Source organism: Triturus cristatus, chromosome 1_2 (genome assembly GCF_964204655.1).
Source record: "Triturus cristatus chromosome 1_2, aTriCri1.1, whole genome shotgun sequence".
Taxonomy (NCBI): Eukaryota; Metazoa; Chordata; class Amphibia; order Caudata; family Salamandridae; genus Triturus; species Triturus cristatus.
In genome coordinates this window covers 206,170,032-206,183,320 of record NC_140580.1, presented here as the reverse complement: position 1 = coordinate 206,183,320, position 13,289 = coordinate 206,170,032, and the positions used below count along the sequence as shown (strand labels likewise).

The following is a 13,289-nucleotide window of genomic DNA, read 5'->3' as shown; positions in this document are numbered from 1 at the left end:
AAAGGGACCACGTGCCCTTCCTGAATAGTGACTGGCCTGGGCCGACTACCTGTCATTGTGTGGCACCCTAAAGTGCGCTCTCCAAGGGCTTTTTGGCCTGCCCCCTATTTTTTCAAGGGTCTCAGGAACATCAAAGATCTCCTACGAGGGACCCACACTGTCTACTTTCCTTCTTAAGTGCCCACATTATCTGCTGGATCCCAACTGGTAGCGTGGCGTGAGCATGGAACTAAGAGTTGTGCCTGAAGACTGAATTGCCTTGTGCAGAGCCTCAGAAATCTTGGCTGAATCTAAGGCGTGTGGCCCCCACATCGTGAAGACATCGGCATGCATAAGTGCCTCGTTGGTGGTGAGTGGATTCACTGGTTGTGGGATACAGCGTGACCCGCTTCATTGATAGGACACTCCGACTACATGCTCATTTGCCTGCGGTGTCCAATTCACAGGTTGTAACCCTCAGAGGTGGGGGTGAAACTGTACTAGTGCCTCATTCTACCTCGTGAGGCATTGCTGAACTTGCCCCTGTGTGTGTGACTGGAAATGTTTGGTGCAACCAATATCAATGTTCACCTGACGCTGTGGCTTATTTCCAGGGAGGCGAGGAATTTGCAACTCTAAGTTTGTGTGACCATACCAGTCTATTGTGACCCATATCAACACATACCAGACGTTGTGCCTAGACTGCCTGGGTGCGGCTCTGATTGATGTGTACCTGACGGGGTGCCTCCTCCTTCCGAGAGGCCCCCTGCTTCATTCTCCATTCATCGATTGTTCCCTTTTTGGCCCTCAGGGCTGCGGACCAATTGCCCTCCACTGTCTCAGCCCCCGAAGACATCGTGCTGCAGGTAGTATTGCATGGGTCGGGTCTGGGTGATGAGGGTGATTGACTGGGCTGGAGTAATGCTTCCAAGAATGATCAGAAGCAGGTCAAGAGACTACGTGACCCTCTCCGTGCTTCTAGATCTGGGCAGGTGCCGGATGGTCCTTCTGGAACCATTTTTGAGGGACTGACTATTGCTCTCAGCCCGCTTTTGCTCCGCATCCTGTGGGTGAACTTCCCGAGTGGTGGACAAACTCCCATTTGACAGCTGCCTCCTAATTAGCCCTGCTATCTACCCCGAACCTGCTTCCCTGGGACCCTAAATGAGTGTGATTTCGACTCTGTGCGGCCTAGTTTGTGGGGGGGGGGGGAGAAAATTGGGTATCTCCAATCTGTGGGCATAGTATAGTCGATAAGTTAAAGCAGGGGTACCCAGAGTACAGCCCGCGGGCCGCCAGCGGCCCTGCAAGCCTTCCTTGGCGGCCCGCGGACCATGCAGACATCGTACCTTGGTTTTTTATTTTTTTCCAAAGTGTGTCAGCAAACACCGCCGGACTCTGAAAGAGACTGCTCTATGGGGGCCAGGAGATTCCAGGATAGAGTGGAGACAGGCCCCCGTCGTGTTTGGCTGCCCGGGATGAGAGAGCTTCCCCACACCCGAGCACTTCACAGGTCTTTAAAAGACCTTTTGCTTGTTAACGAGGCTTTGATGGTTGCAGGGGCGCTAAGAAGAGGTGAAATACAACAAAGCCTCATTAGCAAGTAAATGGTCTTTTAAAGACCCGTGAAGTTCTCCGGTGAGCCCGGGAAGCTGTCCCAGCCCGGGCTGCCACACATGCAGGGTGAGGTGACAGAGGACAGCAGAGTGAGAGTGCCCGTGAGGTGAGGGGTGGGGGGCAGCAGGGAGTGAGCCAGCGAGGAGTGAGAGCCGGGTGAAATGGCAGAGGGTGACGGGGGCAGCAGGGAGTGAGAGCCAGGTGTGGTGACGGAGGGCAGCAGGGTCTGAGAGCTGGCTTTTACATTACACAGGGAGAGGGGGGAGTGGGGGGGCTGTTTATGGGCTGGTGTCGGGGACGTGTAGACACAGCCCGAGGCCCAGAGACGAGAGAGATATAGATAGACAGGGACAGACTGACAGATAAAGGCAGGAGGCAGGCAGAGGCAGAGGCAGGTAGAGGCAGAGACAGGAACAGGCACGGAGAGAGGCAGATGGAGAGAGGGAGACAGACGGAGAGAGGGAGAGGGGGAGGGAGAGGGAGGGAGGGAGACAGAGGGAGGGGGAGAGGGAGGGAGGGAGACAGAGGGAGGGAGACGGAGGGAGAGAGGGAGACGGAGAGAGAGATGGAGGGAGGGAGACGGAGGGAGAGGGGAGACAGAGGGAGGGAGACGGAGGGAGGAAGACGGAGGGAGGGAGGGAGACGGAGGAAGTAAGATGGAGGGAGGGGGGAGACAGATTGAGGGAGACAGGAAGACGGATGGAGGGAGAGGGAGGGAAGCGGGGAGACAGGGAGGGTGGGAGAAAGGGAGGGAGACAGAGGGAGACATAGGAGGGAGAGATGGAGAGGGATGGAGGGAGAGAGGGGGACGGAGGGAGGGAGAGGGAGACAGGGAGAGGGAGACAGAGGGAGGAAGAGAGGGAGACGGAGGGAGGGGGAGGGAGACGGAGGGAGGGAGGGAGAGGGAGGGAGGGAGAGGGTGGGAGAGGGAGGGAGAGGGAGGGAGACGGGGAGACAGAGGGAGGGAGACGGAGGGAGGGAGGAAGAGGGAGGGAGGGAGACGGAGGGAGGGAGAAGGAGATGGAGGGAGGAAGAGAGATGGAGGGAGAGGGAGGGAGACGGAGGGAGGGAGAGAAGGGGACGGAGGGAGACAGAGGGAGGGAGACGGGGAGGGAGAGGGAGACGGAGGGAGGCAGGGAGGGAGAGGGAGACGGAAGGAGGGAGACGGAGGGAGGGAGAGGGAGAGAGGGAGACGGAGGGAGAGAGGGAGACAGGCAGGGAGAGACAGACAGAGAGAGAGAGAGAGAGAGAGAGAGAGAGAGAGAGAGAGAGAGATGTGCATATGCCAGGTTTGGTGGCTCAGTGGACGAAGGCGTCCACTGCAGGGGCCTGTGTTCAACCTCATAGACACAGTTTTTTTGCGCTAGCCCCGCCCCCTCCGCCACTGACCCCGCCCCCACCAGTGCGGCCCTTGGCCACAAACCACACTGTAAATTTGGCCCCTGAGAGAAAGTTTGTGAGTACCCCTGAGTTAAAGGGTTGAGGAAGGCTTGGGCCATGGGGTCTGCAGAGCGTTATCAATTGACCTTGTTGGGTATCAGTTTCACCGCATTAGGCTGCTGAGTGCGTATGTGTGTGAGCAAGTTCTGTACGAACCTGCCTGATATCCGTTGCACCAGGTATCTGTGCAGAGTGAGTGTGTGTGGGGGAGTGACAGTCTGTGGACCACCTGTGATTCATGACACTGGCCGACGGTGTTGCCTTACATGTTGATTTCTTGCCAAAAGAGCATTATGTTTGATATTGGTTTTACCCGTGCAACCTTAGCCCACGGTGCTGTTAAAATGTATACTAATTCCGTGTATGCACATATTTTTTATATCGTTGAGAGCCGGGTTTCACCCTATAACTGTGTGTTATTGAATTATAAGAATTGCTAGGGAGGGGCCTGGGGTGGACAACGTGTTGCACCACATAAGGGTGCGGGGTGGGCTAGAATAGGCTCTTTCCCAAGTGTGCATATCACTGATGTCATTTTAACACAGTTGGGCCTAGTACTGGTAGTAATAATTCCAAGTGTCAGACACTGGAGCCGAGGAAGACTGTCTCCCCTGATTCTTTCTGCAATGTCTTTCCTTCATAGTGACTTTTTCAAAAGCATCCTATGTTCCTTAAAGAGAAAGACATGGAGTGAAGGGCATGTAGTGGTGCCCTTGAGCACTATCTGCTCCCTCTGAGTCCATCCAGCATAATTCCCAGTGAGAAAGATGTCCACACGGGCAGTCATAAACCAATGATACATACCATTGAGATTGTCAAATAGTATAGACGATACACCTTTCATGCTCCATCCTACATGCTTTCAATAATGGGTTGCAAAAGTCATTTTGTAAGTCAGAAATATTAGTGGACTCGCAAAATACCTTCTTTTAAATTACTCAAAGGTGCTTGGTGGTGGCAAAACCCATGATTTTGAGAATCTCAGGCTTTGGGACCTTAAAATACCTCAGTACATTAGAGCCCTGGTTTGCACTCCAGGGTCACCAAGCCATACAATGTGCAACAACGCTCATGCACCACCATAATTTGCCACACAAAACCACGTTTGTACTTTGTCCAACATTTGACAGATAGTTTTCCAAAAATTGCTTGGCTTTGTGGGTACCATGAGGATATGCACTGCCAGCAATCTGGTGGCTCTCACCCTTCATGCTCTAGCAGTATGAAGTAAATTCATTGGTTTCTTAAGGAATGAGTGTATGTCCACTTTAATCCACCTGCTGTAGCACACTATGATCTCTATAACCTAGATATTTTCTCAAAATCCCAATGAAAAGAATGAAATGCTGGGAATCAGAGGTATGAGTAGGTTGCTGGGCGGGTGATATTTACTTATTTTCTGTTCTTTGCGGCATTATGGCTCCAGTGATTGAAGCAGTATACAAATTATGTGGCATTGGCCCTGTGGCCTCATTGATATCCATTTGCTATGCCTGAATGTGAACTCATGATAGTTCCACATGTTTTACATTGATCTGTGAATTACTTAATTGCCTCTTTACACTGAGGAAAGTAATGGAAAATTAGGCATCTGAGCGAATAGCAACCCCCTTACACCAGGGACATATAGTGTATATATCCTTGGTGTAAGAGGGTTGCCATTCGCTGTGAGCAGATTGAATGCCACTCTGCACAAAACTCTTACCGTTGGGCACACTGACTGTTCGATCCACAATTTCACTGGCATTGTCATACACAGAGATGGCAACTTCATATGTAGCAACCAGCTCCCTGTTCAAGGTGGACTTTACCATCACTGCCCCTGTAAGGTGAAAGAGGAAAACGTGATCATATAGTTAACCTGACCATGTTAACTAGACCAATGCTGTGCACGTGTAACGGTAGGCTGACCTTTGCCGTCAGCGTGCAGCTGGACAACTAAAACTCTGTCCTCTCTGTGGACTTGTTTGTCCTTACAGTTATTTGGCCAGTTCATGAAAACCGACCAACCATGCCTAACAGTGGGGAGGAAAACAGACACAAAATACAAACTATTGAAATACAGGGTGCGGAGATTTTACTATGTAGTACCCTGGCCTAGGATTGTTAGAGCATAAGAAATACATCTCTCGTCCAGTGTTGTATATGTCGAGAGATACTTGTTGAAGTAGTATAAATGTTTAAATAGGATACATTTCCATCTCTGATATATTAGTCATCGGCAGTAGTTGACTTCTTTCTGTATATGTATCTGGCTCTGGTCTGCCGAAATGTGGATTCTTTTATGTTGTTTGTGTGCACAATCTTTAGTGTTTTTGTACATGAATGTTCATCCTGTTGCTCCCTAGGACTCACTTTCTGTGTCTTACTCTTTCTGTATATCTGTCTGGCGCTGGTCTGCTGAAATTTGGATTTTTTTATGTTGTTTGTGTGCACAATCTTTAGTGTTGTTGTACATGAATGTTGCTCCCCAGGACTCACTTTCTGTGCCTTACTCTTCCTGAGCAAGGAAGGAGAGAGAGAGGCTCACAGAGATCACCAGTGCATCAATCAGAGGGATCTACAGCAGGGATTAAGGCACTTTCTGATGTTGTGTATGCAGGTTTGTTGCTGGTCAGTGGGCAGACTGTGGGGCCAATGTTCTTTCAATGCTTTCAGACTTTATTATCTGAACAGTTAGACAGGGTTGGAGATAAAACCCAGATTTTGAGGGGCCAGTTTAGTGATTCGAAATTCAGATCTCCGGAAACAAGAGAAATGTAAAAAAAATTAAATGAATGCTGCAAGCTGTGTATAGTAGTTCTGCAAACTTTCCCTATTTTTGTTGGAGTCTGAAACCCACAGTCATAGTTATTCCACTTTCTTCCAGGTTATAGCATTTCTCGAATTCATCTCAATTGCTTTTTGGGAGAAGCCTTGACATTTTTTCATATGTTGGACAATAGGATGATCGCGTTAATTCCAATGCTGTCTGCTATTAAAGGAAGTGTTTGACACTATTGCCCCTCGCACACTCATACTTCCTCTCTGCTAAAGTCCGTACCTTTGCCTACCAAAAATGATCACAGTGTTGACTACATTCAAGTTTTTTGTGGACGTTCATTCATTCACATGCTTGCAAAGTCTGCTGTGAACAAGCGGTCCATGTTAAAATGTTTGTATTATTTTTCCCTTTTAATCTTTATATGTCAAGGCCACTTGAGACTCTTCATGTTTAATTTTGGATTTTGTTTTCATTGCTTGTTATTAATTTTTCAGATTCGATTTAGTGTTGTAACATGGTATAATTGCACTTCTCATGTTTAGTGGAAAATTGTTTGTGTATATGATTTCTTTTTGTGCTGTATTAATGAAAAAGGGAAATAAATAAATAAAAAAAGCGAAGTCTGAGCCCTTTGTCACGGGCCTATAGACCTTTTTATTCAAGATTAAACATGATATATAAGGGACTGAGTACAAGAAAAAACAATTAATTAAAGAAGTGAATACATTTAGGACTGCTAGAAATGCACATAATCTGATAAAAAAAAAAAATTAAAAAAATAAAAAAAATGCACATAATCTGAACACTGCTGGACTGACACGGTTACCTTGCTCTCCACAATTCAACAATAAAATCACTTTGCAAAGTACTAGGCCCCAACCCTCGCCTCCATTGCATCAAGTGACTGGGAAGCGGCTCCCACATTCAGTCTGCGAAGGCTAGACAACAACCACCAGGGAGCTATGCTCGGCCCGCGAAGCAGCGAGCATAGGGAGTGGCTGAGCCATCAGCGATGAGGATGATGAAGGTGAAGTTTACAGTAAAGATGAAGGCGAGGATGAAGGAAGACAATGTTTAATGAAGACAGAATACAGATAGAGATTTACAGAGAACACGCGTCAAACCTTCAGGACTGAGAGCCGTAGGGGAAAGAAAAGATTAATTTGGTTAGTAGAGTGAAATTTGTCAAAGGGCAGTAGAGAAAAATTGCGCTTAGTGAGAAATTAAAGAGCCATACAGGAATGCAGAGGTATTAGTTAAATTAAAGGCAGAAAAGGTATCCTAGGTGAGTGGGTAGGGAGAGGGAGAACAAGGAGCCTCGTCTTAAAAAGGAGGTAGGAATAGTGATCAATGAATGATGCCAGAGGGAGAGATCTGAGTATTCGAGGAAAGGTGTGGAAGAGGCTCTGGCAGACCAGAGGCTTAGTCTAACATACCTGTTCTAAAATCAATAGCAAACGCGCCCTGCTGGTTGGGCACGAGGGTACTGGAGTCATCCTTTGCCAATATTTCGATGATGTAATACTCCAGGCGGGGGTTGAGATCCCGGTCTACAGCAGTCATCTCAGCAATGACGGTGCCCACCTCAACTGACTCCAGCACGCTCACTGTCAGCACCGGGGTGAGGAACTCCGGAGGGCAGTCATTGACGTCATCAATTAGGATGTTTACCGTAGTGCTGCCCGACAGCGGGCTGGTACCCCGGTCTGTTGCCCATACTATCAGGCGGTAGGAATCCCGTTCCTCTCTATCCACTGTGACATTGGCAACGCGGATGATCCCGGAGATAGGGTCAATGAGGAATCTGTCCTGAGCGCCGCTTTCAATTCGGTAGCTCAGCTCAGCGTTTAGGCCGCTGTCCGCATCAAAGGCAGTTACCTTTGTGATTGAAAATCCTGTAGGTAAATGAACCAAAATATCAGTACAAAGACCCACAGAGCTGTAGATATCTCCCACCATTAAATGTTTAGCTTTATTCACTTATTAAATCAATCTAATGTCAGTAATGGTTATACATTCTCCATTTGCCATCTCCAAACATTCATTTTCAATTTTATAATGGCTCTCATGAACATAAAGCCAATTGTCTCCTGAGTACTAGGAAGATTTTACATTGCATCTCATTAGTTAATTTTTTACCAAGATCAAAATCTTAAACCACAAAGACCCGATTTAAACCTGATATCTTTCTGTTACACAACACGTAAATCAACCAACTACGACATCATGGTAACTTTTCTTTTGTTTTAACAGTAACAGTTTTTTATAATTTTTACGTGCATAAAAATATTAAATGAACATGTTCGGCCTCATTATGAAGTTCCCATTATCTACCCCCCTATAACTCCTCCCTGGACATGGGTAACTCCCATAGGAGGGTTATCAGGGATCTCCAATGGGACAGGCAGGATCATCTTACGCATTAGGAATTAGTGGGGAATTGCTATTTCAGGTGTCCATTCCCCAGGCAATTGCCCATTTTCCCCAGTATTTAACTCAGAGGCTCCACATCTTTTCAGCAGATGGAGTCTCTGGGAGAAACACCAGAGATTCGTGGAGCTACTGCCTGAATCGGAATCACAGGAGCCTTGTAATGAGGCCCATAATTTCGAATATGAACATACTGTATATAGAACTCAATTGAACCATAGCAAGAATAGTGATTAATAAATTCTCTTAATCAATGGTCTTGGAAACACTAATAGAGAACCATAACAATATAATAAATCCTTATACATGTTTACTAAATATCATTATAATGGCCTTTTTTTGTATTTAAGTATATATTCAAATGTAATGTGTTCTCCCAGTTCATTAGCATGAACACCATACCCAGCACTAAACATCATAAAACACATCTGCCCATTTTCAGCCAAATGGAACGTGGCAAGGTATTCTCTATGTTCTTCTGAAGTGTCAAAGCTCTTTTGAGGTTCAAAGTGCAGCTCAAGAAAGTTATTCCTAAATATTCTTCAACTATTTCACATTCCACAGAGAAAATGGAAACAAGCATTTACAATGCGGTCTTGCATTACTGATAATTTGAGGTATTGGTGTTGCAAATAATAATGCAACACCAATAGCTCATACTTTCAGTAATGCGAGACCTAGTGCATTTTAAATGCTTGTGTAGAGAGCCAGGAACCAGCATTGTATGTCTCAGTGCAGTACCGCAAGCTGCTCCTAGAGATCCCTAGTGAGCAAGGCACCAGCACTGCACGTCTAGGTGCAGTACCGCAAGCTGCTCCTAGAGATCCCTAGTGAGCAAGGCACCAGCACTGCATGTCTATGTGCAGTACTGCAAGGTGCTCCTAGAGGTCCCTAGTGAGCAAGGCATCAGCACTGCATGCCTCGGTGCAGTACATCAAGCTGCTCCTAGAGGTCCCTAGTGAGCAAGGCACCAGCACTGCATGTCTAGGTGCAGTACCGTAAGCTGCTCCTAGAGGTCCCTAGTGAGTAAGTCAACAACACTGCATGTCTACAAAGTTGGAGTTAATTGGCATTATAAATGGCAATGTTTTTTACGTAGCCATGTTGCAAGGTGCAATACCATATGTGGCCAAACAGGAGCTTCTTTTGGTCACATATGGTACTGCACCCTGCAGAAGATATGGTAAATCCCCCCTACCCATAATGCATTGCATGCAAGTCAGTACTAGGAGTACATTCAAATAGCTATGTCAATATATACCATTAGTAGCTTTGAAATGTGACAAAAATATTATTACATTCATTTCAGATTAGGTTATACTCTGTGTGGAGCTGATGAAGGGAAATTTATAGACGCTGTCATATAAATGTGAGATGTTCTAGTGAGTGAAGTAACCACTGCCAGCCTAGCTTACGACCGAGTGTGTGTCCTGCCTGAAGCCTTTTAAGAAAAACAGTGTCTTTAGGCTGTAATTAAAACCTAGGAAGTAACAACACATGTGACAGGGGGTGTCCTCATGGAAGGTTACGAGAAGAGTCGAACAAGTTACTTACCTTTGGTAACGCTTTTTCTGGTGGATACAGTATCTGCCTGTGGATTCCTCACCTTGTGAATATCCCCTGCGCCAGCAACATTCGGAAACGTTTGTAGCTCTCCACGCCGATGAGGACGACGTCACAGAAGCATGGCTCCGCTGACGTCACTGGATCCATAAGAGGACCTTGTCGGCGTGATGACGTCAGTTCTGCCCTTTTTTCCGTGCCTTCGAGTCACACGGACGGACTGACAGCAATATATATACAGTATACACAGTAAATAATACACAAAACAACACACACAGTGTGAAGATAATACAGGAAGGCAAAATAAATAACATGCTTCCTTTGACAGTAATAAATACATTTTGAAACAACATCACTATTGTAGGTATACAAGGGTGGACAACGGGGAGGCGGGTGGGTCAGTGAGGAATCCACAGGCAGATACTGTATCCACCAGAAAAAGCGTTACCGAAGGTAAGTAACTTGTTCTTCTGATGGATACATCTGCCAGTGGATTCCTCACCTTATGAAAAGATTCCCCCAGCAGTCCCACTCCCGGAGGAGGGTGTCCAACGTTCTATATCAAAAAGTCCTGAAGGCCGGAACGAGCAAAGTGTCCGTCCCTCCTCACCTCGGAATCCAAGCAGTAATGCTTCGCGAAAGTGTGGGGGGAGGCCCAAGTTGCCGCCCAACAAATGTCCTCCACAGGAACACCTCTAGATAAGGCAGATGTAGAAGACTTTGCCCTGGTAGAATGAGCCCTTATACCCTCTGGAGGTTCCTTACCGGCCAAAGAGTAACATATCTTGATGCACAAGACTATCCATCTGGAAAGGGTGCGCTTGTGCACCGCTCTGCCTTTCCTGCAGCCAACAAAGCCCACGAAGAGCTGGTCATCCACTCGAAAGTCTTTAGTCCTATTGAGGTAAAAGCTCACCGGCCTCTTATTAGGGTACAAGCGGTGAAGCTGCTCCTCCTCCTTGGAAGGGTGAGGGGGAGGATAGAAGGTAGGAAGGGTAATGGACTGCCCCAGATGGAAAGGAGTTACCACCTTTGGCAGAAAAGCAGCCCTGGTCCTGAGTACCATTCTTTCAGCATAAATGGTCAAGAACGGGGGTTTCGAACTCAGAGCTTGAAGCTCACTTACCCTCCTTGCCGAGGTAATGGCAATGAGAAAAACTGTTTTGAAAGACAACAGCCTTAAGGGACACTTGTGCAAGGGCTCGAAAGGAGAACCCATCAGGTAAGTCAATACAAGATTTAAGTCCCATTGAGGCACAATAAAAGGAGTAGGCGGAAACATGTTGGTAAAGCCCTTAAGGAATCATAATACAATAGGTGACTTAAACAAGGACGGCTGATCCGGCAAGCAAAGGAATGCCGACAAAGCGGATAAATATCCCTTTACAGTAGCTACAGCAAAGCCTTGCTGAGCAAGAGAAAGAGCAAACTGAAGGATGTTGGATAAATGAGCCCTCAAAGGGTCAATAGACCTCTCACCGCACCAAAGAACAAATTTAGACCACCTATAAGAATAGATAGATTTAGTGGAATGACATCTGGTAGACAAAATTACATCTAGCACATCAGGCGGGAGAAAAAAAGAATTCAGGTTGCCCCGTTCAATCTCCAGGCATGAAGGTGTAAGCTCTGGAGTTGGGGGTGTAGAACCTGACCCTCTGACTGCGAGAGTAGGTCTGCCCTGAGAGGGAGACGGAGCGGAGGGCACGAGGAGAGGTGGAGAAGATCTTTATACCACACCCTTCTTGGTCAATCTGGAGCGATCAATATGACTCGGGCCCGGTCTTGGCGAATCTTCCTCAGAGCCCGAGGAATCAAGGGTATGGGAGGAAACGCGTAAAGGAGACGAGAGTCCCATCTCAAGTGAAACGCGTCCCCCAAAGATTCCTGCATCGGTTACTGGAGACTGCAGAATGACGGGCAGTGAGCATTCTTGTGAGTGGCAAACAGGTCCACCCGAGGAGTTCCCCACGTCCGAAAGACGTGACAAACCACCTCCGGATGGAGCCTCCATTCGTGGTCGGGCGAGAACTGCCGACTGAGACTGTCTGCACGCACGTTCAGAACTCCGGCCAGATGATTTGCCAACAGACAAATCTGATGATCCTGAAGCCAGGACCAGAGACGCAGAGCCTCTCTGCAGAGGCAAAGCGACCCCACTCCTCCCTGCTTGTTGACATACCACATCGCGGTAGTGTTGTCCATGAGGACTTGAACCGACTGACCGTGAAGGGAAGGGAGGAAGGCCTTGAGTGCCAAACGTATCGCCCGCAACTCCAAAAGGTTGATGTGAAACAACCTTTCCTCTGGAGACCAAAGACCCTTGACCTCCAGATCCCCCAGATGCGCACCCCACCCTAAAGTGGATGCATCCGTTATCACTGTGGCCACCGATGGAGGCAGATGGAAGGGCTTTCCTTGAGACAGATTGCCCTCCACGCTCCACCAAGACAGATCCTCACAGACTCCCTGAGATCTCCGTTGTGCTGATACCAGTGCCTACGGAGGCACCACTGAAGCGCACTCATGTGCCAGCGTGCATGGTTGACCAACAGAATGCAGAAAGCAAACAGACTGAGCAGACGAAGGACCTTCAGGACTGGAACAACTGCTCCATTGAAAAACAAGGGAATCATTTCCTGTATGTCGAGAATCCTTTGAGGAGGAGGGAATGCTCGACACACAGTAGTGTCCAGTACCGCCCCTATGAACAGGTTGCGCTGAGAGGGCACCAGGTGAGATTTGGGCACGTTTATCGAGAAACCCAATTTGTACAACAGCTGAGTTGTATCCTGCAGATGATGAAGCACCTTCTCTGGCGACTCCGCTTTGATCAGCCAGTCATCCAGATAGGGGAAAACTGGAGTCCCCGACCTTCTGAGATGGACTGCCACCACTGCCATCACCTTGGTGAAGACTCGAGGTGCAATAGTAAGACCAAACGGAAGGACCGCAAACTGATAATGTTGCGACCCTACTGTAAAACGGAGATGCTTCCTGTGCGACTTCAGGATGGGGATGTGGAAATACGCATCCTGCAAGTCGATCGACACCATCCAGTCCTCCTTTTGTAATGCTTGAAGAACCTGCACAAGGGTGAGCATCTTGAACTTCTTCTGCTTCAGAAAAAGGTTCAAGATCCTGAGGTTCAGGATTGGACGTAGCCTGCCATTCTTCTTCGGAATCAGGAAATACCGGGAGTAGCATCCCGACCCCTCTCCTGCTCTGGAACCACCTTTATCGCACCTTTTTTTAGTAACGTAATAACTTCCTCCTGCAGGAGAAGAAGGTGGTCCTCCGAGCAAGCACCTTGGCAAGGAGGGTAATTCGGAGGAAATTCCCGAAAGGGAAGAGCGCACCCATTTTCTACAAGATCTAGAACCCAAAGGTCTGAAGTGACCGATTTCTAATCTTGTAGAAAATGGGTAAGCCAGCCCCCCACAGGACCAACATGATCCAGAATGGTGGATCTAGGGCTGCTTTGCAGTGGTGGGAG

General features: G+C 47.8%; 1 protein-coding gene across 2 annotated transcripts in view; it reads right to left on the bottom strand.

The window, feature by feature from the left end:
• Positions 1–13,289, bottom strand: part of CDH23 (cadherin related 23) — a 1,199,511-nt gene that overhangs the window by 397,618 nt on the left and 788,604 nt on the right. For both annotated transcript variants that reach the window (XM_085603466.1, XM_085603467.1), the window contains exons 23-24: positions 7,237–7,695; positions 4,742–4,858 (exon numbers count right to left, since the gene is read on the bottom strand). In XM_085603466.1, the coding sequence (XP_085459592.1) occupies positions 4,742–4,858; positions 7,237–7,695 (576 nt within the window). The remainder of the gene's footprint in view (positions 1–4,741; positions 4,859–7,236; positions 7,696–13,289) is intronic.